General features: G+C 53.3%; 8 protein-coding genes across 8 annotated transcripts; 5 read left to right on the forward strand and 3 right to left on the reverse strand.

Annotated features, from left to right (window-relative positions):
• Positions 1 to 389: 389 nt before the first annotated feature.
• On the reverse strand, positions 390 to 4,791 carry SMAC4_02370 (uncharacterized protein). Its single transcript, XM_066089760.1, has 2 exons — positions 3,758 to 4,791; positions 390 to 3,683 (listed from the first exon to the last, which is right to left on the reverse strand). The coding sequence occupies exons 1-2, from the start codon at positions 4,065 to 4,067 to the stop codon at positions 754 to 756; spliced, it is 3,240 nt and encodes a 1,079-aa protein (XP_065947237.1). The 5' UTR covers positions 4,068 to 4,791; the 3' UTR covers positions 390 to 753.
• Positions 4,792 to 4,880: 89 nt separating this feature from the next.
• On the forward strand, positions 4,881 to 8,910 carry SMAC4_02371 (uncharacterized protein; the record flags this gene model as incomplete). The annotated part of the gene is made up of 2 exons (XM_066089761.1): positions 4,881 to 8,722; positions 8,830 to 8,910. Exons 1-2 carry the CDS (start codon positions 5,231 to 5,233, stop codon positions 8,908 to 8,910), a joined length of 3,573 nt encoding a protein of 1,190 aa, XP_065947238.1. The 5' UTR covers positions 4,881 to 5,230.
• A 265-nt stretch (positions 8,911 to 9,175) lies between these two features.
• SMAC4_02372 (uncharacterized protein) lies at positions 9,176 to 11,682 on the reverse strand (the record flags this gene model as incomplete). The annotated part of the gene is made up of 1 exon (XM_003350652.2): positions 9,176 to 11,682. The coding sequence occupies one exon, from the start codon at positions 11,680 to 11,682 to the stop codon at positions 9,358 to 9,360; it is 2,325 nt and encodes a 774-aa protein (XP_003350700.1). The 3' UTR covers positions 9,176 to 9,357.
• A 474-nt stretch (positions 11,683 to 12,156) lies between these two features.
• On the forward strand, positions 12,157 to 13,135 carry SMAC4_02373 (mitochondrial 54S ribosomal protein mL61; the record flags this gene model as incomplete). The annotated part of the gene is made up of 3 exons (XM_003350653.2): positions 12,157 to 12,307; positions 12,503 to 12,609; positions 12,676 to 13,135. Exons 1-3 carry the CDS (start codon positions 12,269 to 12,271, stop codon positions 13,133 to 13,135), a joined length of 606 nt encoding a protein of 201 aa, XP_003350701.1. The 5' UTR covers positions 12,157 to 12,268.
• Positions 13,136 to 14,371: 1,236 nt separating this feature from the next.
• Positions 14,372 to 15,300, forward strand: SMAC4_02374 (uncharacterized protein; the record flags this gene model as incomplete). The annotated part of the gene is made up of 2 exons (XM_003350654.1): positions 14,372 to 14,451; positions 14,532 to 15,300. The coding sequence occupies 2 exons, from the start codon at positions 14,372 to 14,374 to the stop codon at positions 15,298 to 15,300; spliced, it is 849 nt and encodes a 282-aa protein (XP_003350702.1).
• Positions 15,301 to 16,691: 1,391 nt separating this feature from the next.
• Positions 16,692 to 19,557, forward strand: SMAC4_02375 (uncharacterized protein; the record flags this gene model as incomplete). The annotated part of the gene is made up of 5 exons (XM_003350655.2): positions 16,692 to 16,853; positions 16,920 to 17,050; positions 17,116 to 18,431; positions 18,487 to 18,545; positions 18,607 to 19,557. 5 exons carry the CDS (start codon positions 16,692 to 16,694, stop codon positions 19,189 to 19,191), a joined length of 2,253 nt encoding a protein of 750 aa, XP_003350703.1. The 3' UTR covers positions 19,192 to 19,557.
• A 127-nt stretch (positions 19,558 to 19,684) lies between these two features.
• On the reverse strand, positions 19,685 to 21,441 carry SMAC4_02376 (uncharacterized protein). The gene has a single exon (XM_003350656.2). It carries the CDS (start codon positions 20,786 to 20,788, stop codon positions 19,925 to 19,927), a length of 864 nt encoding a protein of 287 aa, XP_003350704.1. The 5' UTR covers positions 20,789 to 21,441; the 3' UTR covers positions 19,685 to 19,924.
• An 836-nt stretch (positions 21,442 to 22,277) lies between these two features.
• SMAC4_02377 (uncharacterized protein) lies at positions 22,278 to 25,636 on the forward strand. Its single transcript, XM_003350657.2, has 2 exons — positions 22,278 to 22,918; positions 23,017 to 25,636. The coding sequence occupies exons 1-2, from the start codon at positions 22,906 to 22,908 to the stop codon at positions 25,281 to 25,283; spliced, it is 2,280 nt and encodes a 759-aa protein (XP_003350705.2). The 5' UTR covers positions 22,278 to 22,905; the 3' UTR covers positions 25,284 to 25,636.
• Positions 25,637 to 25,936: the final 300 nt, after the last annotated feature.

Consider the following 25,936-nt stretch of genomic DNA (forward strand, 5'->3'; position numbering starts at 1 on the left):
TAAATACAATCATTACCTCTGTTGGTTGTCTTGGGCATCAAAAAACCATACTTCTTATCCATGAGGCTCACTACCGCTTTCGATAGTACAAGCTTCACATCATCATATCATGTCATGTCATGTCATGTCATGTCATGTCATTTTCCGAAGACTGGAGTCCTAAGATGTGCGAGAACTAAATTATAGCGGGGAGGGAAAAGAGACTATTTGCTTGACCTCGATTCTACACCGAAATGCCAAGTAGAAGCCAAGTCCTATGATCTCCTCAATTTTCAAATGTCGAGAAAATCTTCATACGTTCCACCACTTAACCACATGTACACCTACCTGTTCGTCCACCTCAGCCCTTCAAACAACGAAATCTCTGAAAAGGGTATGATTCATTGAGCCACTGGCTCACAGTCGCAGCCTATTCACTCAGACATGGAAGCATCACTCGAGGATTGTGTCGTTGCTATGCTCGAGGATTGTGTCGTCGCTATGAGCTCTTCGGCTCTTTCATCTTATATACTACGAGCAATGATGTACAAGTTTCGCAGTGCAGGTCACCATCTCTTGAATCAACATTGAAACCAATAACCAGGTAGGATGAAAACCCATCTATACAACCAACAACAAGAAAATGACGAAAAAAAACAAAACCAGTGTCCTTAATCAACTCCGCTTTGACTTTTTACTGCCATACCGTTCTTTCCTCCGCTAGTTCCCAACAACCTTCATGCGTGAGTTCTACCGATGATCAGGGTATGGGTTTTACCTATACCCCCGGTTGTCACCGCCGCCACGATATCCACCGCCGCCGTAACCTCCGCGGTTGTCATATCCGCCACGGTCCTGACGCGGAGGTCCCCTGTACTGGTTACCCTGGCCCTGGTAGCCGCCGCGACCACCGCCCTGACCGTACTGCTGTCCTTGGCCCTGATACGCGCCTTGCGCCGGAGGAGGGGGGAGTGCATATCTGTTATCTTGATACCCTCCGCGGCTGTTGCCGTAACCGCCACCGCCGTATCCACCAGCACCGGGAGCACCGCCATAGGCGGCACCGGGCGGAGGCGGAGGAGGTCCAACTCCGAATCCGGCAAGTCCAGGGGGAGGAGGAGGCTGCCAGCCGGGGGGAGGACCATATGAATCGCGTGGTTGACCACCGTATCCGCCGCCGCCGTTGTTACCGCCGTTGTGATAACCGCCACCATTGCCCTGGTAGCCGCCACCGTTTCCGCCATACCCTCCTCCCCTGCCGCCACCACGTCCTCCTCCTCCTTGGTATCCGCCACGGCCGCGTCCTCCTCCCTGATAGCCACCGCCAGGTCCGTAGTTGATGGGCTCGTTCCTTCCGCTATAGCCCTTGTTGCTCAGCGGTACACCTCCGTAACTTCTTCCCGAGCGTGATGCCTTGCCCTTCAGGATGTCGATATCGCTGCGAGTCAAAGCCGGTGTAGGCATTTGCACCCCTCTAAGGAGCATCGACTTGTGCGTATGCGAGCAATCAGGAAAGAAGTAGTAGACCATGAGCGAGCGATCGTAGTCCACATCAGGCATCGAGGCTCTGCTCAACGGGTACACCAGCGAGCCGTGAGGTACATACCCATCAATCTTCTCGACTGAACCCGAGAGGCCGGCACTCTTGGTAGGATCCAGCTCGAACTTGGTGGCGCCCTGTTTCTTGGAATAGAACTGGCTCGTGATGTGTTCGTACAGTGTTGGGTGAGAATCAGACAAGAGTAAAAAGTCCTTGCCCGGTGTGTTCCGGAGCTGATCCTCTGGGCTCAAGAGATGGGTCTTGGTCTCCATTGCAGACAACAGACGGGGCATGTCGATGAACGGAAGGAGGGCGACACCCTGCCAAGCCATCTTCTTGCCGTTGAGATCGATCTCAAACTCCTCGGGGTAGAAATCGATGATCTCACTGTTCTCCTCAGTCATCAAAGGGTGAAACACCTCAGGAATAGCGTGGCGAGACGCGGCCGGGAGAACGCTCATGAGCTGCTCAAAGGGCCGCGAGATTCTGCCCTTCTCAAACTTGATCTCCATCTTACCAAGATCAACAAAGTCCGCAGCGAATGGCGCGTAATGGTAGGGGTAGAACCACTCCCAGGAGGGGCAACCCTGGAAATAATACTCCAAAACCCACGCAAGACCTTCGGCATACGCGCGACCAACCTTATGACGGAAGTCAATATCCTTACGGTCAACCTTGAACTTCTGCTCATAGTACCGGTCCGCATAGCCCTCTTCCCATAACCTGACAGAATCGTTAGGCTCAGCATCATTCTCGCTGACCTCAGTCACCTCGGAACTGCTCGCCTCAGGGCCGGTGGCAGCGTCTTCGATAAGCTCGGCCTTTCTCTTTCCAAGGGCTGTTGGGGGAGCAGCTTGCTCCTCGGTGGCGGCGGCCTCCGGAGCCGCAGCAGTGTCAGCAGGAGTCTCCGTGGACTCGGCACCCGTTTCTGGCGCGCTCTTTCCTTGGGCCATCAGGCTCTTGAGCTGATCCTTGAGCACGCTAGCAGCACTCTTGTTGGCAACATTGGCCTGGTCAACCGCTTGGCGGTTCACCACCATGTCATGAGTAATTGAAGGTTGCGGTACCTTGCCCGGAAACTCATTGATCTTATGAAAAGAAAATCCAGCTGGCGGACCACTGTTCTCAGCCGCTTGGCGTATTTGCCTGCTGCCCTGGGCTCTCCTTTGGCGGGCCTCGTCGGCAAGCTTGCGCCTCTTGAATCCGGCCTCTCGTCGGTCTTCGGCTTCCTTTCTCCTCCTGAAAATGGCGTCCTCTTGCTTGGCCAGGCCGGCCATGATGTACTGGACGCGTTCAAGATCCGCTTGGCCATCTTTGGTCAAATATCCGCCCATGACGGGCAAGTTGTCTTTCCAGATTGCCGTAAGGGTATCGATTCCGTTCTCCCTGATCTCCAATGCAGGCAAGTGAGGCAAGAAATCGTTTCCGACAAAGAAGCACATGAAGACCCAATCGTCGATGGCTCTCTCCAAGTTGAACTGGAAGGGAAGGCCAGGAACGTCAAGTTCAATAGCAAGGTACTCACGGAGAATGGAAACGTGGAGCCAAATAAAGGGCTTGAGAGGAATGACTGCGTCCTTCTCGTCGAACTCGCCATTCTTCTCCTTTGCCTCACCCTTGCAGTTCATGGCGTCATGTCCCTTTTGGCCACAGATCTTGCACAATCTCGGCCTGCTGTCTTGCGCAAAGACATCCTCACGCAATACACGGAAATGGGGCTCGTGCGTGGCCAAGCCAAGCATGATGAGATCGGCGTCAAGTCCGTAGATGACATGCCGAGTATTGGGGTCATGGTTGGGAGACCCACGCTGAGAGCGGACGAACTCCATGATCTTGTGCTCACCCTCACCCGGAACAGTGGCGTCAGAGATGATGACCTTCATGTTGGCCCACGCAGGATCGGTATTCAGCTTGTAAGAACACCAATACTTGAGACTAGCAGCGAGTATGTCCATGAAGGGTGTACCGGGAGTGATGGAATTGGAATCGAAAGCCTTCTTGACGACGGTCTCTACGGGTTCTTCCTGTTGGATCATGTTGCCATTCTGTTTCTTGAGCAGCTCGACGAACTTTTGCTTGTCTTCTTCCTTTTCCATGGCTTCGCGGGCGGCACGGAATCGTCTGGATCGTTGCTGGTTCATCTTGGCTCTTGGGGCAACGCCATCTGTGGTGACATCATGTTAGTTTAATTCTTAGATTAAGGCACGGCGGAAAAGATGCTTAAAGAGAGGCACTCACCAACAGCAATCATGAGGAGCTTGCGCGGGCGAACCATATTGACCACGCGATCGGTGTACTTGAAAACCTCGACCATCATCTCCTCCTCGTCCTTGGGGGCGGGGCGGTCCTCGGGATGGGAGCAAGGATGGACGATACCGTTCATGTCGAGATAGAGATTGTCAAACTCCTCGCCATTGGGGTTCGGCTTGGTGCAGTCAACAGGGATGACGGTGCCATCAGGCATAGTAATCGGCTGATCCTCGACGACGGGCGATATGATCTTGGGATATTTGGTGGACAGCCACCTGAAAGCCGCCGGAATACCCATCTTGAAAAGGCAATCGAGTGGTCACACGAATAGCACTTGTAGGGACGGTATTGGTATGTAGTTTTAAGATAGGTAGTTGTCGCGAAACTAGCTAGCAATGGCCGCCGTGTGTCGCGAGAATGATCGGAGATAGGTATTCGCTGAAAGATGTAGCGATTCTGGGAGAGAGTGTAGGTTGTTCGATTCGCATCAACGGGGAGCGAAAAGACTGATGTCGATGGAGGAAACGGTATAGAATCGGTCGAAAGGATCGGTCGGCAACAGTTTATGATGCACAACACTGGCACGTTGACCGAATGGGAACCACCAAGGTTCACCTGAAAGAGCACTGTAGGAAAGTTCCAGCTTCTAAAGAACACGCCCTGTCAAAAAGCCTAGAAATCCGGGCTGAAATTGACAAAGAATAGCGGTCCTTGCAGCAATGCTCGTTGGATAAGAGCGATTGCAGAAGTGGTGATGGAGTGGCAGGAGTGGGATGAACTGGGAAAGAATGACGGGACCGGAACGCGAGCTCTGACATTGCGAAAGAATTCAAGGGTTCAACGAGTGCCAAGGCCAGGCGGCAAGGGGGCGATAAGAGCCGATAAGACCAATACCAGCGCCACAGTAGCCTGTTATCGGCCTATTGCAGTTACACATGATACTCCATTGCTAACAGTTAAGCAAGTTAACAGACCAAAGTACGATTGCGGCGCAGGAACCGTAGAGGTGCACGATTTCTGAGGCTCGAGAGACTGGTAATTCGGTCATAATGTTGAATGCTACCATATCATTGCCAATTCTGTTGCTGTGCTGTCTGGACTTTCCGTCTGAATGGACCACCTGTCCCTTCTATTGACTCCATTTTATTGCCCGACGGAAGCTGCTTTCAAGCGTTGTGTCTGGGTACATCCCAACAATTACACCAAAGACAATAAGCTGCCTGCTATAGCGTACTTTGGCCCCTGTAACTTACAGCGCTATATTGTAGCTGCAGCTCGCCGTTGTCAACAAGCAACCTCCAGGGGGTCATACAGGTACCCCTGACTGACACCCGACGACGCAAGAGGTGACGGGATCCCGACCTCTCCTCGACCATCTAGAACTAGCATGTGCCCACCCCGCCGTACACTATGATTCTCCATGGCATCTAATCAACTAGTCCACTACCTCTATCCTCGAACATGTTCTCGACCATTACGACTGCCCCGGCCAAGCAGTCGGTAAGCGAAACCATCGCCGTCCTCAGCGGCCGCCTCAACACCGCAACCCTCCTCGAAGACCGTCGCGCCGCCATCCTCGGCCTGCGCAGCTTCTCCAAGCAGTACCCGGCCTCGGTTGCCTCTGGCGCTCTACGAAGCCTCATTGGGAGCTTGAGTAGGGATGGCGAGGATGTTGACACGGTCAAGGTCGTCCTCGAGACGCTGCTGATGCTCTTCAGCCCCAACGAAGACAGCCCCGAAGCTTCAGAGGAGATTGCGCTATGGCTTGCCGACGAGTTCACCCAGCGCCAGGAGAACATCACCCTGCTGCTCGACCTGCTCGACACGACCGATTTCTACTCGCGACTCTACTCGCTCCAGCTGCTCTCCCACATACACTTTGCCCGAACAGAGAGAACGGAAGAATGCGTCCTCGTTGCGCCCCTGGGCATCCCTAGGCTGGTTGCCGTGCTCGACGACAGGCGGGAGGCTGTCCGGGATGCTGCCATCAGCCTGCTGATCGACCTTACCGCCGAATCCGTTGATATCCAGAAGCTTGTGGCGTTCGAGAAGGGGTTTGAGCGCATATTCGACATCATCACCAATGAGGGAGGTCTTGTTGAGGGCGCGAGGGTGGTGGAGGATTGCTTGATCTTGCTGGCGAACCTGCTTCGTCTCAACTCGTCCAACCAGTCCAATGTCAGGGAGATGGGATTCATCAAACGACTTGCAGAGCTATTAAGAAGTGCCTACAAGGGCAGTACAGACGGGGAGGAGGTTGCACAGTGGGCTGAGGAACAACGGAACAGGAACATCTATGCTTTGCTTGCTCTGATACGTCTGTTTTTGGTCCCAGGCGCGGCCGGAATCCCTGCGAACCAGATCGCATTTCTGAACGATCGTGTACTTGAAAATACTCTCCAGCTGGGATTCACCTTTGGCGTTGACCTTCCCATAAGAGCGGAAGCGCTTGCGGCTTGCGCAGACATGATTCGTGGTAATGCCAGGCTACAGGAGAGGTTCGCCGGGCAGGAGGTTCCCTCTCCACTTGCCAATCCAGCAATGAACGGTCAAGGAGGTCCTCACTCCAACGGGGTGCCAAAGGTCTATGTTATTGACGGTCTACTGGACCTTATCCTGGCCGTCAACTCACTAATGGAGTTCGACTTGCGCATGGCAGCTTGCAACTGTTTAAAGGCCTACTTCAACAACCATGAGGAAATCCGGAAGCATTTCCTCACTAGAGCTATCCAAGGCCACAAGATGCAGGCCGATGAGCTTACCAACATTTTCACAACGTTGCTTCAGCCAGTTCCAGAACAGGTTACGGCCGATCCGTATAGGTATTGGTTCGCCGCTGTTCTCATGCTTCATCTGGTTCATGAAAACCCCACGACCAAGCATCTGGCCATGGAGGTCACAGAGGGAGACGAGGCGAGTGGCGAGGAAGTGGTTACAAGTATCCAAACTGTTGCGTCACATCTTCTCAGAAGCGTGGCTAGGAACGATGACCCTCGTGTCATCATCGGCTATCTACAGCTCCTCCTGTGCTGGCTATTCGAGGACCTGGACGCAGTCAACGACTTCCTAGGGGAGTTCACCAACCTTCAGGGGCTCATCCAAGCGGCCGTGGAGAACCCCAATGGCGACATCATCGTGCAAGGCCTCAGTGCCATGCTGATCGGTGTCGTGTACGAGTTCTCAACCAAAGACTCACCCGTCCCCCGCGCCAAGGTGCGCGAGATGGTCATGTCCCGCATGGGCCGCGATCGCTATGTGGAAAAGCTGACCAGACTACGCTCCTACCCATTGATGAGGGACTACGAGATCCTTCCCCAAAAGCTCGACCTCAGTCTCGACCAGAAGCTTCCCGACGTGTACCTAGACGACACCTTTGTCGAGTTCTTCAAGGACAACTACAGCCGCATCATCCGGGCCATCGACCGCGACCCGGGGCTTGAGATCTCCGTCATTACTAACGGCGTGCAAAAGGGCGTCTCACGCGAGCTGGTCGACTCTCTGCGGGCCCAGCTCGAGGAGAAGGACCGGGCACTCGAAGACTTTGCCACGGAGAAAGCCAATCTCACCTCGCAGCTGGGGCAGGAACAAGCGGACCACCGACGCACCAAGGAGCAAACAGCGTCAGACGTACACCGCGCCAACGAAGCCGTCGAGCACATGCGCGTGCAGCTGGGTGCCAAGGACCACGCGATCCAAAACATTGAAGCCCTTGTCGCGACACTCAAGCAGAACCTCGCTAAGGAGCAAGCCGAGCACCAGCGTTCTCGGGCGGAAGCAACCCGGCTCAAGACCGTCAACGACGGCCTCCAGCGCGCCCACGAGCAAGAGCTGAACAAGCTCGCCAAGGATCTTCGCACCAAGGAGGACGAAGGCCGCAAACTCCTCGAAGCTGCCCGCCGCGAAGCCAAGAACGAGGAGGACGAGCTGACCAAGCAGCACGCCACCCAAATCGAGTCCCTGAAGCGCGAGCATCAGACCAAGCTTGAGTCCCTCCAGCGCGACCACCGCACCGAAAAGGAGCAACTCACCCAGCAAATAGAAACCGCCCGCAAGGCCTCAGAGCAAGAAACCGAGCGTGCCAGCCGTCGGTTCGAAGCTGAGAAGGCCGATTTGAAGGCGACGATAAGTCGGATGGAGGTTGATCTGATGAAGGCGAACAAGGCCCGGACGGACGGCGAGAGCAAGGTCAAGGAACTGGAAACTAATTTGTCCAAGACTGGCGATGCGCTGAGTGCCGTGGAGAAGAAGTTGGCTGAGGCGGAGAAGGCCGCTAAGACCACTTCGGAGAAATTGGAGGAGCTTGAACAGAAGCTGAAGGTGGCTGAGGAGGACAAGGAGGAAGTGGAGAGGCTACTCAAAGAGAAGGAGGAGGCGGTTGCGGAAGTGGAGAAAACCCTGGAAGAGAAGGAGAAGACTCTGAAGGAGAGGGAGAATGCGTTGGAAACTGTAGAGAAGTCGCTAAAAGAGAAGGAGGACGAGTTGGAGACAAAGGAGCGGTTGGAGAAGGAGAAGGATGAAGCTGTCAAGAAGGAACTTGAGACTACCAAGGACGCCGCCACCTTTGACGCCACGACGACTGACGCAGCAGCAGACACCAAGGCTGAAGCCGAGAAGGCCAAGGCGGCAGCGGCGGCAGCCGAAGCGAAGGTAAAGGAAACCGAAGCCCGTCTCCGGAAAGAAAAGGAAGACGCCCTCACCTCGCTGCAAGAGCAACTTGAAAAAGAAAGGGAAGAAGCCGTTGCCAAGGCTATTGAGGAGGCTGTCGAGAAGGCCAAGAAGGAGGCCGAGAAGGAGGCCGAGAAGGAGGCGGCCAAGGCCGTGGAGAAAGCAAAGAAGGAGACCGAGAAGGAGGTGGAAAAGAAGATGGAGGAAGAACTGAAGAATGCGCAGAGCGAGCGTGACGATCTGTTGTTGCTGTTTGATGATTTGGAGGAGAAGAGGCAGAAGTACAAGGTAAGCCCGACGTTTCTCTTCGAGTCTAACCCTAACAACCCCTTGCTATTGGAGTGTCGCCCTTGGAATTGGACAATCACTGACATTGTTTGTTTTTTGTCGTATAGGAACAACTCAAGAAGCTTGGCGGTGAGGTTTCTGAGGATGAGGATGAAGATGATGGGGATGAGGATGAGGACGATGAGTAAGGGGAACAGGCTAGACAAAAGCGGGTTACCCGTATATAAAATGCTTGTTAATGAAAATGAAGCCTGCGGTAATCATGAAATCGACATCTTGCACATACCCATCCATCAAGGTCATAAAGACCGGGCGAACTTTTCTTAAGGATCACCAGTACCGACCATGTCGAGATTTGACGGTGACAATAATCCATGGTAAATCTAGGTCATTAGGAACGGTTTTGGGTGACGTGCTTTTGCCTTGACCAAATGCGCAAATTTCGAACAATTAGGTTTCTCTCTTCCTTTCTTTCTATCTATCTACCCCTTCGTCTATATCCACCCTTGTAAAAGCGCCTTTTGAGTACCTTGAGAAATGTTGAAATCGGGGGATATCCAGAAAACATAAACACGCTCCCTCCTTTGACTTTCTTTTGCATCTTATCTTACATCCACGAACACACAACAGAACACTTACTGCCCGCCACCACCAGTAGCAGCCTTCTCCCTAGCCATCCTCTTCTTCTCCTTCTTCACACCCTTCATAGACCTCCTCGGCCTCTTCCTGTTGTCCGTCTTAGGTTGATTCAACAACCACGCGCCCATGGGCGGTCTGGATCCGATGAACTTGCCTTCGGGGCTGTAGACCTCTATAATGGGCCAGTTGAGCTGGACTTCCTCCTCTGCTTCTTCTTCCTCCTTCTTTTTCCTCTTGTTGGATTCTTCCTCCGTCTCTTCCATCTCTTCTACAACTTCTGCGTCCTTGATGCGGGGCGGGGCCAATGGGTCTTCTTCTTCCACTAGCTTAGGAACCGGTTTAGGCTTGGGCTTGGGCTCGTCGTTGGGATCGGAAAGATCGAGGGTGTCGAGTCGGAAGGGGTCTTGGAAGGCGACGGACTTTTTGGTTTTGGACGGGAGAGGATCGGTCCAGTATTCTTCCTTTTCAGTTTCGGGGGTTATCTCGTCCTCCTGCTCTTCCTCCTTCTCAGGCTGCTCATCTTTCATGGGATTGTATTCCAAATTCTTGGCCCTGACCTGCGCCACAACCTCTACCCATCCGACACCCTCGATTAGGATATCAATCGACAGCACACGGAACGGGAGAACATCGACCTTGAACCCGCAGGCGTTTTTCCTCGTCAACGGCCCGCTGCGCTGCCTCGTCACATCGTACTTGAGCGCAAATGAGCCGGCATGCTTGATCTTCTCCGCCGTCTCGGGGAGCGCAATGTTCTCCACGTGGGGCGCGCCCTCCTTCATTTCCTGCACCAAAATGGCCTTGTCGGTCCCCGTGACGTGCGCCTCAATGGGCGTAAATGAGTAGGCGAGAAAGGTGAGGTCGGGGGTCTTGGGCGTGATGCGGATGAAACCGCCGACGAGCAGGGACTGGCCGGGTTTGAGAACGGCCTGCTCAGGCACGACGCGCATCTTCATAACGAGGTCGGCGCGCTTCTCGGGCTTGACGTAAAGTTCCAGGTCACCACGAGAGAGGCCGGGTAGATCGATCAGCTCGCCCTTTTTGTTGCCGAAGGGAACGCGGACCGGAGAGGCGGTGGTGCCTGGTAGGTCGGAGACGATGGGCATGGCTGGGTAGTTCATTTCTGGCTGAGCGGGCGGGAGAAGGGCATCGTCGCCCTCATCGAGCTTGCCGTATGTGACGTTGTTGTTGCGGAAGGCAGGGAGAACAGGAAGCTTCTGGTTATCTTGCCAGTTCATGCGGCCTTGAGGGAAGATATCGTGGAAGAGCCGGCTCTTGCCTACGTTTACCCGCCCAACCATCCAGTTGGCACCGCCATGCTCAAAGATCTCTTCCTTGAGTTCCTTCGTCCACCAATTCCTGCGTGCGCTGACGCACATCACATTTCCAAGTCTGACCCTGTTGCCGATTCTGCCAAGTGCTTTGCGCAGTGTCTCAACAAGGTAAGGCTTCAGCCTGTCCACCTGCTCCTTCTTTGGCGCAAGCAAGTCCGATCTGGTGATAATAAAGCTGAGGTTTATTTGGCGACCGGCATGCCATGTCTCGGACTTTGCTCTTCTGTTTTTGGACCGGATTGGTAGGGTGCCCACTAGCCGTTCGAGTTTGGAAATCAGCGACATCGGGAAGTCGGCAGCGTCGACGACGTGGTATACATGGTTGTATTTATAGGGAGATTCTTCGATGGTCTCTCTCAGGGAGTCGACGCCGGGGTGGAAGATGGAGTTCCCCTTGCGGTGATGGACCAACTCGTGGCAGCGGTCGCAGAGGGGAGGATGAGGAGGACCTTCGGATTCCGGCGACTTCTTGTTTGCTTGGTAGTCTTTAGGTAGCAAAGACTTCAGGTCAACACCCATCCGTTCCAGCTCTTCCATATTGATGTTCTTGAGCGCATCTTCAATGACCTGATCTGCACTGCGTATGACTTTTCTTTTCTCTGGTTCGATGACGCCCAAGTATTCCTTCACAGCTTTGCGCGACACGTCAAAGTAGCCTGCTTGTTCTGGTATTGTTGTTTGGGACAAAGCTCCGCAGCCTGTACATTGGATCGGTAGTGTTCGTGTCGGTTCTTTCTCGGCATGAAGAGGCTCGGTCGGGGTATGAGCTTCATGGGTTGCTTCGGTGTGCAGTCTTCGGCACTGGACCGAGGGGATGGTGTGGTTATAGCGACGAGGGCTTAGGCTGAGGTTTGCGACTGGTCGGAAGGCGGGACAGAGGTAAAGAGGAAGCTTAGCCGCCGAATTCGAGGTCGTGGTACATCGGTCTAGACAGAAGGCTCTGGACAGCCACCTGGAGCTGAGGGTGCGCCCGGATTGTAATGGCATGACGTCTTTCTCGGGCTGGCCGTCGCAGGTTTATAGGTGTCGTGGGGATGGATGCGGCTTCGAGAATACCTGAGGTATAGGTAACAAGAAGCCTAAAGTTTCACAGGTTGAAAATATCTTGATTATTGAATGTACGTGGAACTCAACAACAGTTCCCGTAAGTATGATAAGTACACATCGGAGGAAAGAAACGAAGCGAATGACGGATGCTCCTGGTGCTCTCAGCGGATCCCGTCCCAAATCTGATCGAACCTTTTCGGCTTGCGACCGAACTTTTTAGCGGGTCTTAACAGGGACCCCGCCGCTTCGATTGGTGCTCACCTAGCTTCTGTGGTGCCACAATCTGTGATAGAGCGTCCGGCAGGCAATGATGCCGGGCGGCGAGTGCTCCAAAGGCGTTGACGGGCCGGCAAAAAATCGACGGGCCCATGTCGCGGCATGGCGTCGAGGTCGTCGCTGCTCAGTGTGGTCCCGAACTGCGACCCCAAGTCCCGCCTAGGCCCATCTCTCAGGAACTGTAGTCGCCAGTAAACACACCTTTGTTTGCTCGCCCCTAGGAAGCTCTCCGGCTCGACAGTTTTTCAAAATGGTTGGCGTTATTCGTCGTCTCAATGTCGTCAGGGAAGTGAGTATCTTCCAAGTCAACAACCGTGTCAACATACCTACAAGCGCAATCGCTAATGCTAACAACCTCTACAGAAGGTAAATACGATCGCTACTACTTGAACCACTCCACCTCTACGACGGCGCATGCGCAACATGTTCGGCACCTCGTCTTCACTACCGCGACCATCATGGCAATGCTGACGTACGGCATCAGCTCCTGAACATCCGCGCCGGGCCGGGCGCTGCCCTCCTCCCCAAGGAGGTCACCAAGGTGCATTTGCAGTTTGCTCACAAGATCGAAGGTGGCCATATGGGTCCCAGGTACGCTCATTCTCCTACAAATATACCGAGTGTCTGGCCATCCAACTAATGGCCGTTTCTTTGCAGGAAGTTCTGGAGGCAGAATCTCCCGAAGCTCAAGTACTGGAATCCCGCGGTCCCCATGGTGATCAACAGGACAAGCGACCAGAACGGTCCCGCTGTCATGACCATTTACTTCCGCAACGACAAGGAGGCTACGCCATCTTCGGCCCCCTTTCCGATTTCCTCGGCTGACGGTTCATCCCCAGCCCCGAAGCCTGCCAAGGGCGAGAGGATAGTCACCATCGACATGAAGAACCGCAAGTCGTCCGTTATTCTTAACGAATTTCTGACCACGACTGGTGCCGTTCCACTTCAGCCGACGCCCAAGGACGAGGAGGAGTTCCGCGAGTTCGAGGACCTTCGTAGGAAGTCCGAGATTGACCGCGAGCGCATCCGGAAGATGAACGATGCAAAGAAGAGAGAGAAGGCCATGTTGGCCAAGGCCATGAGCGACGCCCAGTCCATCAAGGCCGCTTCCGCATAGGTCCAGCGCTAGCCAGCAGCGTATATAGGGGAAAAGCAAGGGACAGCGTTTGGCTTGTGTATATCATGTGTACAAGTATTATGCAAAATTCATGTCAGATACCACCAAGCAGGAGCATCTGGGGAACCGTCCCGGTTAGCTGGGTCAACTGGGTCAACTGGGTCTACTGGGGGGACTCAAACGAGGGTTGGGCCGATCGCCGATGCCGTCTCGTTATGTGCGACGCCAAGCATATGGCCGAGCCAGATGTGTCTCGTCAACTTTTTATGTCTGACACCAGTTCTTCACTCCTCGATGGATTGACGCTCCTGGACCCCAGACAGCTGAGCTCGTCCCGCCTGATCAGCCGTATCAGATCTGTGATCCAAGATACTCCGTAACAGCCATGGCTCCCAGGTCCCTGGTCCCCTATCGGTAGGAATTGAAATAGAGCATCCCGGACCAGGGACTCTTTTACGCAGCTGGGATTGGGCCTAGCCCATTCTTGCGCGCCGACCCCGCATAGGGGCCCCATACCGTCCCATACGGAACGACTTCCGGATAGGTCGAGAACCCGACATCTCCATTTCGCGTCCTGCCGTGCCTGCGATGCTGCGCCGGTGCTATCGCCGACTTCGTCACGTAGCCTCATTTTTCTGCTGCAAGCATAAGCATGGGCTAGGATCGCGGCGGTCTTCCGGTGGGGAACCGCGAGCACGCTTTACTCACAGTACCCATTCTGCGGTCCCGTCTCGCCCGATGGCCTCGCGTTACTCCCCTTGCCCATTGACGATGTCGATCACTATAAGGGAACAGAGATCCCGAATCCCTACATGAAAGTTGGCATGTAGTCTACTATACTAGTCTTTGCTGTCGGTGGTTGGGCTACCCAGTACTTCGTTATAAATCAGATTTTCATAACATCTGCATTTCCCTACATGTCCACCATCTTTTGTTCTTCTGCTTTGCTTTCTCTATACCCTCAATAACCATTCACAAACCCCATACGAGTGTGGTGTGTGAGTGCGAAAGCATATCTACCATTCTCGGTTTCTTGGCTGTCTTGTTGCCGAGCTAGCATGTGAGTAAAGATTCTCGAAGCACCCCATTATATGAATGGTTTTGAAATCCAAGATGGCTGACCGTTGCTGCTCTTATCTAACAGATAACAGAGACTTTCTTCTCAAGCTTTTAGTTAGCAGAGCTGAAGCTGAAAAAAGTCTTTGCCAAACACACAAGTCTCAACCCTTGCCCATCATGGACAGCGTCGTTCAGTATCTGCTCAACCACTCGCGGCTGGAGATCACACTAGTCAGGATAACAGAATGCACAGCAGAGTAAGCTTTCCACTTCATCTCCCCAAGTCTCAGCTTTCCATACCCTTGACTGACAATTATCTTCTTGTTCACACAAACAGTAGTTTCAACGTCTCGGTAGAGGCCCAAGTGACCTCCACCGGCCCAGTCGGCTCGATCATTGACGCCATGCTCGTCGACCTCGTCTATCTCGATCGGGAATTCGGCAAGATGCTGCTGCCGCGGGTGAAGACGCGCTTCAACGGCGCCCACGTGCACTTTTACGACCAAACCATCCACATCTCCGACATGGCCATCTGGCTGCAGCTCTTATCGGACTCCATCCACAACGAGAAGCTAATGTACCAGCTCCGCAACGGCGAGGCCCATCTCAAGGGTCCTTTTGGGACGACGGCGCAGTGCGGGTACAACAAGGATATCCACGTGTTGGGGATGAACGGGTTCCCCGTCCTCATCAAGGATGTCGACCCAGAAGAGGGAAAGGTGGTGATGACCATGAGGAATCTGAGCACGTTTGAGATCGACTATGGGCCGACGGTGTTCGAGATTCAGGAGGGTGGAGAGGAAGGGCAGTGGAGGACGATTGCGAGATTGAAGGGTGACTTCTTTACCAAAAGGGGGGAGTTTCATGTTCCCCTTGAGGTTGAGACGGTGTCTCTAGACGATGAGACCAACCGCCATGTTGACGGAGAGGGTGAGGTGAATGGGAGCGTGATAAGTCCAGCAGCAAGGAAGCTGGGGTTGGATGTGGAAAAGACCTATTATTTTCAAGGCGTTCGAACGGAGAAGGAGGGTGCGTGGACAAATGAGGCGATCAAGCTTATTCGAAGTCCAGTTTTGTTGACAGAAAAGTTTATTTCTTTGTACTGAGACGGAGGTCGAATGGGATGGAATCGAAATAAAGGGTTATTTGGGTTTCAGGTTCAGGGGAAGTAAACAAACCCCAAAACCTTACTGAAATGATGTGTTCTTTTCTGTTTGCTGTTGGTTGCTCTTGCTGTTTTGTTGGCCACGGCGAAAATCCACCACCTCGTTCGTTCTTCCAATTCAATTGGTAGATCGCAGCCGAAAGGAGCACATGTGAATCTGGAAGGTAGGCACGGTGCAGATGAAGCCAAGCCCAAAATTGTGAGGGAGGGGGAAGCTGCAATTGTATTGTAATTTTATACGAGGGGTCCAAAATGCAACAGTGTCCTTTATGTCCGTTATGCAGAAGACATAATGCCATATGTTCCAACACCAGGTTTGTGGCGGCTCAACACTCAATCAGATGGAAGTTGACATGGGAATAGCCTTCAGACCCAAAATACCCGATGAAACGGAGCTCTTGAAGCTCTCCCGAGCTCTCCCGTGGCTCCGGGAGATCCATCACTCTGGTTCAGCAGGGCCGCATTTTTAGAGCATGGAGTCCCCCGGGCAGGCCCGGTCAGCCCAGTGAAATGGAACCCCACAAAATGAACGAACGGCCTTGGATGTGGACTCACTGGCCAATCAGATGCAAGCTCATCACCTGTAACGCTGCGCGGGCCTGCGGCGGACTGCGGGCCCCAAGAGGCCACGAAGAACAAGTGTCAACGAGATGTGCATCATCCCTTTTTGGTGATCCCCGGCGATTACGAGTCGAAAGTGTCTCCAGCCAGGCTTCCTCTGCGGTCCTCCTTCCTCCTCCTTCACAGCTCATCTCTTCTTTGGAGCTTTCTTCTCAACCTCCACCCCATTTTACAGTTTCGTCTTTCTTACAAGGACGAGCTTTCAGCCACACCCGGCAGCCCCCTTTGTTTCCTTCACCCCTCCATTTCAACCTTTCTGAACGCAATCGTGTTCTCCCTTCGGCGGCACATCGTCGATTGTTTGGGCTTCGACCTTTTCCGGACACCTTTGATCTTCACGTCCTCTTTCCACTTTCCCTCTTCCTTGCCTGACGTCTTGACCTCCAAGCATCAGCTGGGAACAAAGGTACCTTGTTGACTTCGAGAATCCTCTTCACTGACAAAGGCCCACGGTTCCCCCCGGCCCCCCGTCCCGTTATATTCTTAGTACCTTGTTCTTTACATCACCCACTTCCTTAACTATACTACCACCACCACGCGTCCGTTCCACACTCTCTTTAACTCCATCTTTTTTAAACCTTCCATGATCGGCCTCGCCATCTGAACCACCACCACCCACCACATAACCCGATCCTCGATTGGATTGATCCATCTCGTCTACGCCCACAATCGATCGAGACACTTGAAGCTCCGTTGAGCATAAATTGCACCATGGCGGCCCCCACGGTAGGCTCCGAGCGAGCCACCATGGTCTCCGGTGCCGACCCTCTTGGAGACGCGGTCCGGAGACGCAACGTTGCTTCTGTTACTCCAACTGCTTTCGAAACGCCCCAGTCCGTGGACAACAAGAAGGCTGTGGTTCCAGTGAAGAAGGTTCGTAGCTAGCCTGCGTGCCCCTATGTTACGCCTTGTCCATGCTAAACAACATCTGTACTCTAGGAACAGAGCTTCCTCGATTCCATCGCGAGCCGGGAGTGGATCATTGCCCCTCTCGTATTCACGTTCCTGGCCTTCTTCACGCGTTTTTATAAGATTGGCCTCTCTCCCATTGTGACATGGGACGAAGCCCAGTAAGCACACCTGTCTACCCAAATCCCATAAATGTCGAAGCTAGCTGACACGATGCAACGTACAGTTTCGGAAAGTTTGGTAGCCACTACCTCAAGCGCGAGTTTTACTTCGATGTCCACCCTCCTGCCGGAAAGCTCCTCGTTGGTCTGAGCGGATTGCTTGCCGGTTACAATGGATCTTTCGAGTTCAAGTCCGGCGAGACCTACCCCGAGGAAATCAACTACACCTTCATGCGCCAGTTCAACGCTTTCTGGGGAGCCGTGTGCGTTCCCATGGCCTACTATACCGCCAAGGAGCTCCGCTTCAAGCTCCCTGCCGTCTGGCTCGTCACTCTCATGGTTCTCTGCGAGAACTCGTACACCACCATTAGTCGCTTCATCCTCCTCGACTCTATGCTCCTCTTCGGTACCGTGGCCACCACTCTGTGCTGGGCCAAGTTCCATAACCTGCGCAGGAAGAGCTTCTCGCCTGAGTGGTTCTCCTGGCTGTTCTTGACTGGTCTCAGCATCGGCTTTGTCTGCAGTGTCAAGTGGGTTGGGCTCTTCGTTACCGCTCTCGTCGGTCTCTACACCGTTGAGGACCTTTGGAACAAGTTCGGCGATGTCAAGATGCCCCCTAAGGTTCTGGCTGCCCATTTTGCCGCTCGTGTCGTCGGCCTCATCATCCTGCCCTTTGCGATCTACCTCATGAGCTTTGCCATCCACTTCATTGTTCTGACCAACTCCGGCCCTGGCGATGCCCAAATGCCCTCGCTCTTCCAGGCTAATCTGAGAGGTACCGAGGTTGGCAGAGACAGCCCTCTGGAGCTTGCTCTCGGCTCTCGCGTGACCATCAAGAACATGGGCTATGGTGGTGGCCTGCTTCACAGTCACGTTCAGACCTACCCTGAGGGCTCTAACCAACAACAAGTGACTTGCTACCACCACAAAGATTCCAACAACGACTGGTTCTTCTATCCTAACCGCAGGGAGCAAGCTTATGATGAGAGCTCTGACGAGATCCGTTATATTGGTGATGGCAGCACTGTTCGCCTCATCCATGCCCAGACCGGCCGCAACCTTCACTCCCACGAGATACCCGCTCCCATGACCAAGGCCGACAAGGAGGTCTCCTGCTATGGCAACCTTACCGTGGGTGATGAGAAGGACCACTGGAAGATTGAGGTCGTCAAGGACACCAATTCTCGCGATCGCTCCAAGATCCGCACTCTTACCACTGCCTTCCGCTTGAAGCACGAGGTTTTGGGATGCTACCTCCGCGCTGGAACCGTTAACCTTCCTCAGTGGGGTTTTAAGCAGATCGAGACTACCTGCACCAAGACCAACAACCCCCGTGACACCTATACTCACTGGAACGTTGAGTCCCACACTAACCCCAAGCGTAAGTCTGCACCATAAAGGAGAGGGGCCTTGTTCCTTGTACTAACAGGAACTAGTTCCTCCTGCTGAGCCCGGCCAGTACAAGAACCAATTCTTTCAGGACTTCATTCACTTGGTACGTGCCTCTGTCTCTGTTCCCGGTTGCCTTCTTGAAACCTCTCTAATATGCGTGACAGAACGTTGCCATGATGACATCGAACAACGCTCTTGTTCCCGATCCTGACAAGCAGGACGATTTGGCTTCCCAGTGGTGGCAGTGGCCTATCCTTCACGTTGGTTTGAGAATGTGCAGCTGGGACGACAAGACCGTCAAGTATTTCTTGCTTGGCAACCCTCTCGTCTACTGGGGCTCCACTGCTGGTCTCGGTGTCTTTGGCCTTCTCGTCATTTGGTACACTCTCCGCTGGCAGCGTGGTTACAACGAGCTCAACCAAGATAGCATTGACCAGATCCACTATGCTGGAATCTACCCTGTCATCGGCTGGTTCCTCCACTACCTGCCCTTCATCGTCATGGGCCGTGTCACCTACGTTCATCACTACTACCCGGCTCTCTACTTCGCCATCCTCTCCTTCGGTTTCCTTGCCGACTGGTTTTTCAGAGGCAAGAGCAAACTTACGCAGAGCATTGGCTTTGGTATCCTTTATGCCACGGTTATCGGGCTTTACATCTTCTTCATGCCCATCAGCTGGGGAATGGTGGGCCCGAACCAGCAGTACAAGTACATGAAGTGGTTCGACAACTGGAGAATCTCGGATTAAAGATGGGAATGGGAGGGAAACCAAGGTCAGCCTCATTCTCGGCTGGCGATCATCACCGCGCCAGTTTTCCTGTAACTGGTGCTACTCTACAGTGTACCAAATTCTGTGCATCTGCATTGACAGTGCCCCTTTTCCTTTCAGTCTGATCTAAAACAAAAAGAACGATGAGCTATAGAAACAGGGAATAATTGATTAGCGTGTCTGCTGGAAAGTGTTTGTCAAGATAACTGACATTGTACGATTTGCGAGAGAGTGTCTGCAACGAAAGATAGTGGGTTTCTTGATGTAATAAATCGGGACCACCAACGCTTCTTTGTTTGAGCATGTAGCAGGTCGAGAAATACGGTTAAACATGTCGACTAGCCATTTAGGGGTAGCAATTAGAAGTTTTAACGTTTAGCGTAGCCAGCCATTACTACCCGTTACCCCCATTGAAAATGCCCGTTTATAAATGGGTTTCCAAGCCATCTCGGTCGAACAGGACTCAACAAAGCGATACGCCATTACATCCATCCACATCTTTTTCCTTGCTTACTTCGCTGTAGCGTTTCTGGCCATTCTCTTTCGAACTATTACGACAGCCCGATCATTATATCACCATCTCTTTGCTATCTGTAGAATGCCGTATCATTCCGTTCTCATTAAAAGGTATAGTACCGTGTCATGTGCGCATATTCCTTTTCCTCGTCCGTCTTCTTACTCCTTCTCCCCCCCATTCCTCCTCCCACCCGATTTAACAACATCCTCCATAACCACCCGCCTTATCTCCCGTCAACTTCACATTCGTTCCCCCACCTGTCCCCCCTCCACCTAACCCAGCACTAGGCCCCTTCACCCCCGACCTTCTATCATTCAAATCATACTTGCCCGCCTGAATGTTTTGGTATATCCTCTCGGCAACCCTCATGAATGCCTTCTCGACATTCTCGCCGCTCTTGGCGCTCGTCTCCACGTATTCGAGGACACCGTTCTTCCTCGCCCACTCTTCCGCTTCTTTCCTCGTTACCTCCCTCTTGTTTTGTCCGTCCCCTTCTTCATTCTGTTCTGTAAGATCGGCCTTGTTCCCCACGAGGATGACGACAATGTCCGGCTCGGCGATGGCCCGCAGGTCGTTCAGCCAGTCGGTTACGTGCTCAAAAGTTTGTTTGCGCGACAGATCAAAAACCAAAAGCGCACCGGAGGCGCCGCGGAAGTAAGAGCGCGTGACGGATTTGTACGTTTCTTGCCCGGCGGTGTCCCAGAGGGAGAGCTTCATATGTTTTTGGGGCGGCGGGGGTTCGCTAGTGCTGGTGGAGGGTTTGGCGGCTATTGGGGGTGGGGGGAGGCCTGAGGAGGAGGTGCCGTTTGGTATTGATGTTGCAGGATCGGTGGAATCTGTGAATGATGGAAGTGATGCTGGTTGTTGTTGTTCTTGAGAGTCGCTGTGTGGAGGACCGACGGGGACGATGCGCGAGCCGAATTCAACGCCGATGGTCACGTCGTGGTGGGTGACGAAGCGGCCTTCGCAGAGCCGGATCGTGAGACTGGATTTACCGCAGCCTGAGTCGCCGATGCATACTAGCTTTGCGATGTAGTCCCAGGGTAGTGAGGACGACATTGTTGTGGTTGGTTCTGGGTTATGAGGGAACAGTGGGATGTCGTGTTGCTGACTTGGTAATGGATCCGTGGTAGCTAGTGGTGATAATGATAATGGAGGAGAGACCTCCAGATGTAGTTGGGGGTGGTATTGATGCTCCTTCTCGATGACGGACTGGACTGGGCCTTGCTTGGTGTTTGTACGTTTCGAGTTGCGCAGACTACCCTGGGTAACCGAGCGAGAGTTTGCAAGGGGTTCGCTCGTCAGGAGATCAGGTGAGGTGATGGATTGCACAGAGCTATCCCGGGATAGGCAGTGGATCTGGCTCCTTGTTATATAAGAAAGTCGGCGGCTTGGGCGGTGTCTTTTGGGCTGGGTTGACTGCTTGGTTGATCGTCGATGATATGGCTAGATACCACCGAGGCTGGCGAGAGTGGTTGGAACTCACGGCAGGACCCTTTCTGCTTAGAATATGATTTCCAGACTGTTCCTGACGACAATACAACGCAGAGGTAATGGTTGCACTTCTGGCTCGCTGCCTGGATGTCGTTCAGAGTACCGATGAGGACTAGATTCGGAAGAGAAAAGACAAAGCAGGATGTGTGTGTGGACAAGGTGGTAGATGTTGATTCGTCGCGACGGGGCTTGAGAACTGATATACCGTAGAGGTAGTCGGAGTTCAGTGATGTTGGATTGCGGTGGAGGATGGACGCCGAGAACGATAGGTACTTGTGAAGAAGTCGCTGCAGGAACTTTGGCTGCTTGAACGATGAACGCTGAATGGAGGACAGCCTGACACCTCACGGGGAGAAGCTGTCGGTCGGGATGGCAGCTCTAGTCTAGTTACGGATCCAGCCAATGGTAGACGGCCGGTTGCAGTGGATCACCTGGTCTGGGCTCGCGGTGGCATTGGGTGTTATCAGTGACGCAAGTGAACGATAACAGACACTTCCCCGTTCAGAAGACGATGTCATGGGGCATCATGCTTTTTTTGATAAAGACTTGTAGAGTCGCAGAGCGCAGTGGACAAAGAATCAAGCGTCCAAAGGGGACCAGCAGGTGAGGTACACGTTTGCACAATCCTTTGGTTTCCTTCATCACTTTCTATTATCTCCCGGTGTGGATGTCGTGCACTCTGACTGCCGAACAGCATCACTTAAAGTTGAACCGTGATTCGATGAGGCCAATGCTGTGTTTCTTAAGGTGAAGTGTAAAAGGAGCAAACATCCGGCAGGCACCACCGAAATGTCGTTATTTGCGGAGCGGGCTTCAAGCTGCTTGCCTTCCATGTCTATGTACCCATCAGGGTTCCTACCCTGCATCTAGGAAAAGATGTGAGGGTTGGTTGGCTGGTAGAGAGTGGTGGTTGGTGGTTTGCCCGTTGATCACGGCAGGCGGACTGGACCTCAGGCTCCCACTGAGCCCTGTCGCGTGCAATGTGGGTGAGTGTGGGTGAGAGTGGCCGGGCGGTCAGTCGCCAGCCCACTTGTTAGTTGTTACACTGTGGACACCCGATCAGATCCCTTGTCTGCCTGTTTCTTGTACACCCGTACCCTACGACTACCTTACACTCGCTACGACTCTGAATCTTATCAACAGCCGTCTAGATTCCCTTGTTGTTTTATTTCGTCCTCTTCATCCTCTTTCTGGTTCGCTCTCGTATATCTCTATACCCTGATGCACATGGCGCGCATCCTCTTAGGATTATCCAGTTAATTATCGTTGCCTTGGGCCGCCTCGTTTATCCTCTCTTTGCACGAAGCAGACGGAAGCCTGAAGTGCCAAACCTCCACCTCCGACTCTCTGAACCCCCTCCACCGATTAGGCCCTGGCTATAAGCGTCTTGTTAGCAGAACAACCCAGGGTCATCCTGTCTAACAAATCCCACGCCATCGTATACCAGTAGCTCTTTTGACGATCTCGAGAAACTACAAGCTGGAATCATCCTTACATCGACGTCTCCAACTCGGCCGCATCGCTCCGACCACCAGCTGGCGTCCGTCTGCCGTCATCAGCTACGCATCATCCGCCGTGGTCCCACACCGCCGACTAACACTAAGAGCCACTATTCCGAACAACCTCACTTGAGTTGCAACAACCTTCTCAAAACAGCTTTTGGGGGCGTGGGATAGACCGCCATGTTCTCGGAATGTGCGTATATCTATGGCTACCTCCTCGGTCTTTCCCATCAATTGATGATTCCCCCTCAAGTTCAACCAATTTTCGTACTGACTGACAGGTACATCCAGATGCGTCCAAGTTCCTGTCCCAGTCACAGTCACGGTTGTCCAGCTTTGCCGGGCAAGATAACAACGACCGGCCTTCGTCGCGGCAACAAGGGGGCTGGACCGGCAGAGGCAGAGGACTGAGTGGACGATCCTACTATAGAGGAGCCGCAGGCAACCCTTATCAACCCACGGCTGGCTCTCGCTTTGGTACCCTTGCCGGATTCGGGTCTAGATACGCACAGGATGCGCCGCTGTTTCAAGCTACCGTTGAGCAAGAGGAGGAGGAGGAAGATGATCGGGAGGCTGCAGATCTGTTTGCTTTGCAACGCTCCCGTCGCGTGATACCTGCCACCCGGTTGGAGGATAGCACCGAAGCCGAGGACGATGGAAGTGCTTCGCTAGAGAGGAGTCGGGGCTACCAAGACGCACTCGGATCTCGCCTCCACGGCATCAGAAGCAGCTGGAACGACTCGACAAGCTTGTCCAAGCGTGAACACGATCGCCGACAAGGAGGGAGCAAGTTGTTGGGGAAGCACAAACGCCAAAGTTCAGACGAGGATGACAGCACTAAGGGTGCCATGGAAGACGTCGGACTGCAGTCAACAATTGCCGAGGATGATGATGACCCGCCAGAGGATCTCTTGGGTGAGGCTTCTATGGGCAGCTCCCCACCGGCTTTCCAGAAATTCAAGTCACAGCCGGCACCGCAAAGATATTCGTCCAGGAGAAGTTCGATGCGAGATTCAGAGGCGGGGCTACTGCAAGAGTCTCGAAGGTCCTTCGATGGTGGAATGCCACCAGATGCCGGGCTAACACCAGCACACCCGGTCTCGGACGGGGAAGTATTCGTCCACGACCCCTTCTTCGCCTACATCTTCTTGATTGCTTTGGCCTCCTTGTTCGCCACGTTCGTGCTGGTTTACCTTCACACAAGCGGGAAGCGGCCACTCGGCGACACTATCTACAACACCATAACCAAGTCTTTCCACCTACTAGCTGTCGACACGCTGGTATCGATGATTGTTGCTTTCGTCTGGTTGGCGACTTTGCGGGCGTACATCAGGCCACTGGTTTACTTGATCCTGATGGCTGTACCCATCATCATGACTGTCTTCTCCCTGTATCCCTTGATCTTGAGTTTCCGGTCAACCAGCGGAAGTACGCGAGCGCAGGATACAGTCATGAGGTGGGCTGCCACCGTCCCAGCTGCCGCGGCAGTGGTCTGGATATACATGGTCTTCAAGGGCCGTTCTGCCATCAGATCCGCAATCAATATCCTGGAGTTCTCGAGTCGTATTCTTGCGGCGAATTCGCCGTTGATGCTGGTTGGTGTAGGATGCCTAGCCACGGTAGTACTCTGGACCTGGGTTTGGTTACTCATGTTTACTAGAGTCTTCTTGGGCGGGAGTTTCTCCAGCTACCTGTCGCGTTTTATCATCAGCGCTTCCAGCTGGTGGCTAGGCATCTACTTTGTTCTGATGTATATCTGGACGTTGTCTATTCTCTCAGGCATTCAGCGGGCCACCACAGCAGCGACGGTATCCCAATGGTACTTTCATCGCAACGCCGTCCCGGCAGCATCGTCCAAGGACGTTGTTTCTGCTGCCCTGGGTCACGCGCTCAGCACCATTTTTGGCACTATCAGCATGTCGACGCTAATAGCACTAGCCATCCGCCTTCCCCTTCTCATCTTACCGTCTCGCGCCGCAAACATTTTGGGCATGTTTGTTTACTCGTTCGTTCCCACGCCGATCGCAGCTCTTACCAACCCGTTGACTCTTACATACGCCGCTATCCACTCAGAGTCCCTCGCGGTTGCTTCTCGAGGCCTCAGCCGGATGGATTTCCTTGCCCCTCAGCGGCCGACCACGACGCTTACGCCAGTCGCTCTTCGATCCGGCACCGTCAACTCTTCACTCCTGCCATATCGGCTGGCTAAGCTTATCCTGCATGCTACGCGGTTCATAATGGCTATCGCCCTCGGCTTCGCAGGATGGGTTATGACGGCCCGACAACTGACGGTCGAGCGTCCTGATGGGAGCATGGGATTTAAGGGAAGCGCGTACGCCTATGTTGTGGGTATGGTTGCCAGCTTTATCGGATGGGGTATTCTTGGCGCAATGGAAGGTATCCTGAGCGGTATTGTCGATGCGGTTGTCATCTGTTACGGTAGTGAAAGGGGCATGGCCTCGGGCGGTTACTGTATGGAGGCCGCACAGCTGTTTGGTTCTTTCAGTGGATCCTATGGTAGGGGCAGAGATGAAGAGGACCGCCGTGAGGTTTACTAGCGGTCTAGGCCTGGCAAGTGGCACACCCCGTGGAATGGAGGCTTTCTACTTGAATAATGATGGGATGAACTGATATGGACGGATTATGATGGAATGGTTTGGCTTGGTTCTTTTCGGACTTTATAGCTCGTCCAAAGCGCAGAGAGAGTGAGACAGAAACGGTTGCAGAGACTGCACAGGTATTGCTTTTCGTTGGGTCTCTTCTGCGCTACCGAGCATACATGCTGGAGTAGAGGACATTGGCCCAAACTGCATTGTTATGATGATCGATGGGGGTAACCATGGTTTTTAGATGGTATCAGTAGACCGAGCAAAATAGGTTTGTTGTTCGAGTTGGTTGATGCTGGCTCTGGGTTAGGGTTAATGATTGAAACATAGCGACTACTTGTATATCAAGATATCATGAATGCCTACCTAGACACTACCGTGCTGAATTACTATATATGAAAACTTCCGATGGAATGAAATAAAATAAAGGAGCCAGCCCGGGACGGTCAAGGTGAGGCTCTAACTCGAATGAGAATTGCACAGCCTCCTTGATGTTATCCGATGCTCTCGTCAAGTCCATGTGCAGTGGTATCGACTTGATCACATGGCAGGACACACAAGTAACATCGTCCGAACATGACCACGGGCGGCCTCAATTCCAGGCG

Source organism: Sordaria macrospora, chromosome 5 (assembly GCF_033870435.1).
Source record: "Sordaria macrospora chromosome 5, complete sequence".
NCBI lineage: Eukaryota > Fungi > Ascomycota > Sordariomycetes > Sordariales > Sordariaceae > Sordaria > Sordaria macrospora.